The following is a 2,920-nucleotide window of genomic DNA, read 5'->3' as shown; positions in this document are numbered from 1 at the left end:
TGGCACAAATATCAGCCCATAAAACAACTGTGGATGATTTGACGAGGCAGCCTCACAACATAGTTGTGTTCACTGTTTGCTTTTTGTCTCTGTTAATGCTCCCTGTTATCACCCATTTAGTACCTAATGACCCCTGAGTCCACCATGTGACCCTGTCAATACTCAACAAGATAGGATAAGATGTACCTTTATTGATTGGGTTGGAGGTACTGGGTGCTGTGGCGTGGTGGAGTCTGATGGCCGATGGTACCAACGAGCCTCCAAACCGCTTTGAGGCCCGAGGCTGGATCAGTCTGTGGTTGAAAGTGCTCCTGAGCTGCCTCAGTGTAGAGAGGATGAGAGGGGTTGTCCATGATGGCTTTCAGCTTCCCTTTCATCATCTTCTCAGTCAAAGGCAGATCACAGCATATACAGTAGCAGACATTTAAAGTCGATAAAGGTGACTGGTATTGTATCTGCTGTAATCAGATCCCAGTCCGTAAAAGTGAGTCTAAGTGAGGTCACTGAATGGTGAACAAAATCACAGTATGGTACAAACAGTGCAAAGTTAATTTTGAGGATATATCAGAAATCAACATATCCAGCTGCAGAATGTAATTTCCTGTTTTACTTTTCTAGGTAATAGTAGACCACTTTGAAGACAAGAACTGTCCTGTGACTGAGCGGCTCAAGGTCTTCTACTGCTGCCAAGCCCCGCCCAGATGGGCTGTCCAGGTAGTAAACACTTCATGAGGACAATTACCAGCACAAACACTTCTCTGAGAATTTGAAGTCATCAGATGTGGTGGAATTTGAAAGTTTAAGAGCAGGTGCTGGGCCTTCCTCATATTTACAGCCCATATGCTGTGCCACTATTTTCACTGTGTAAACTGCAAACAAAAGAGCACTAGTAGGTAGTGGTAGACCAAAGCCAGTAGGGCTTGTTCTTTGAGAGCCTTTCAGTGTCAGTTAAAAGTGTTATGGTAATCCATCTGTGGGCTAAATAATCGACCACAGCTGTTATTTTGTATTAATCACACAATAAAAGTTGGGAAAAGGCTTACTTCCAGAAGACGAACCTTTTCTCATTTGGAGATTTTGTTTGATATTTAGGTGCTACTCTTAGGACAAAATGAGATCCCAGATACATTTTTACACCCACTACTGGTAGGACAATAGGCCATACAATAGATATATTGTTAATTCTGCACAACCCTTTTGTATTGTGGGTAAAATAACTAAAGTAACTCTTTCAGGGTTGGAGTTAGCGATTGCAACACTTCCTTTTCTACACTCATCCACTGTCATTCCTCAGGGTTTTAGAAATTACAGCTGTTTGCTGCAGCTTGCTGTGGAAGTTATCTGACCCTCTCCAGATCATGCATAGTTTTTTCCAGGCTTCTGTAAATATTCAGTTGTTCGCACTTACTTTGTTGATGGAGTCATGAGAGCACATGCAGCATTTCTTCATCATTGTACTGGTGTAGTGTTAACTTAATAATGAATTTCAAAAAACAATTGACCCCTTGCTTACTCGTGCAGTGCCTGTCAGGCTATCTAATCTAACATCGCACACATATTCTGTGTTCTGTCTATGTACAGATGCACTAAGTCTGCACTGTGTAACAATGCAAACATTGGGGAAAATGCTGAAGCAGTAATAGAAATTCACCACGATAAATTGTTTATAGTGTCATCCCGTCACTTTTTCAGCATCTAAGGTTAATATACGTTCAGTGTTCTTCTACACAAGGTCTCACAAACAGTCGCAGTTCATACAGTGAAATTGTTTAGCGTAAAACAGCCATCCTCCTGATAAATCCTCTGCTTCCTCTGTCCTGTCAAGTGTATAACTACAGTTTTTAGATTTGCTGCTTAAATATTAGCGATATTTGCTACAGTGACTTTACGTGCATGAAAACGTTTAAAATAACTGAAAGCAAAAGCATCCTCTCTAATCATTAAAGTAAATTGTTTAAGAAAACACTCATAGATCAACACAGCACAGATAATCACCGTAAAGCTTGTGCTGCTCGACATAATTGCCTGTTAGGCTATTTCTTGCAGATGTTCAAGTAGGATTTATAGAATAATTATGAACCTTAAAAATACAATTAAACCTAACTTGAACTTAACCTCTGTATTTGTATTAATATTGTTATTAATTTTGTATAATTTAACTCATCTCAATATTTTTATTCCTCCCCTCTATAGGGAGGAGAAAAAAATAGAAAGAGCAATGAGTAGAATAAACAGTAATAGAAAGATTTAGACTTGTGCTGGAGAGAGGGAGAGATCAGAAGGAGAGGCGATATCACCCAGGCGGCATGTAATAACTGATAACAGCAGTAAAGCTGAAATGGAGGAGTCACTATTGCCGCCTGAGGACTTTAAAGTGGGATGAAGTGGAGGATTGCAGGTGCTGTGATGCATTTTTTTCACTCTGGAGAACCATGGCCTGCATGTAACAAAGCACTGAAGGGCATTTTTGCACATTTCAGGCTTGTAACTACATACACACACAGTATATTTTACATTACTACTGATCGTATTCTAAAGTATGGCATACATTTCACAACTGATTCCCTTCCTTCATCATTGAGTGTGCCTGAAAGCACACTATTATTCCCAATAATAACACGCACACACATAGCTAGCTAGAGAGGAGTATTTACGGCATCAATAAGCTAGTGCTAGCTAGCTACAGAGAATGACANNTTAGCGGTTAGCTAGCGATTAGCGCTTAACTAAGAACACAATTAGTGCTTAGCTCAGCGCTAGCTTTGGTTACTGTGTTTATGTGTGCTAACTCTAGCTAGCTAGCTAAAGAGAATTAGAAGGTATTAAAATGCTAGCGCTAGCTAGCTAAAGAGAATGACATGGTATTAATATATGGGCCAGAGGCAGGCACACTCAAAATTTCTTTAGGAATTTTCTAGTT

General features: G+C 39.9%; 1 protein-coding gene across 1 annotated transcript in view; it reads left to right on the top strand.

Moving 5' to 3' along the window:
- The window catches only part of ttc27 (tetratricopeptide repeat domain 27), a gene marked incomplete at its 5' end in the record, with an annotated part of 25,240 nt that overhangs the window by 5,407 nt on the left and 16,913 nt on the right, over window positions 1–2,920 (top strand). The window contains 1 exon segment of the mRNA XM_035659395.1: window positions 619–714. Coding sequence (XP_035515288.1) covers window positions 619–714 — 96 coding nt within the window.

This window comes from Morone saxatilis, unplaced genomic scaffold (genome assembly GCF_004916995.1).
Source record: "Morone saxatilis isolate NCDOM2014 unplaced genomic scaffold, NCSU_SB_2.0 Contig17, whole genome shotgun sequence".
Lineage (NCBI taxonomy): Eukaryota > Metazoa > Chordata > Actinopteri > Moronidae > Morone > Morone saxatilis.
The sequence above is the reverse complement of the archived record's forward strand: the minus strand, read 5'-3'. Positions and strand labels throughout refer to the sequence as shown.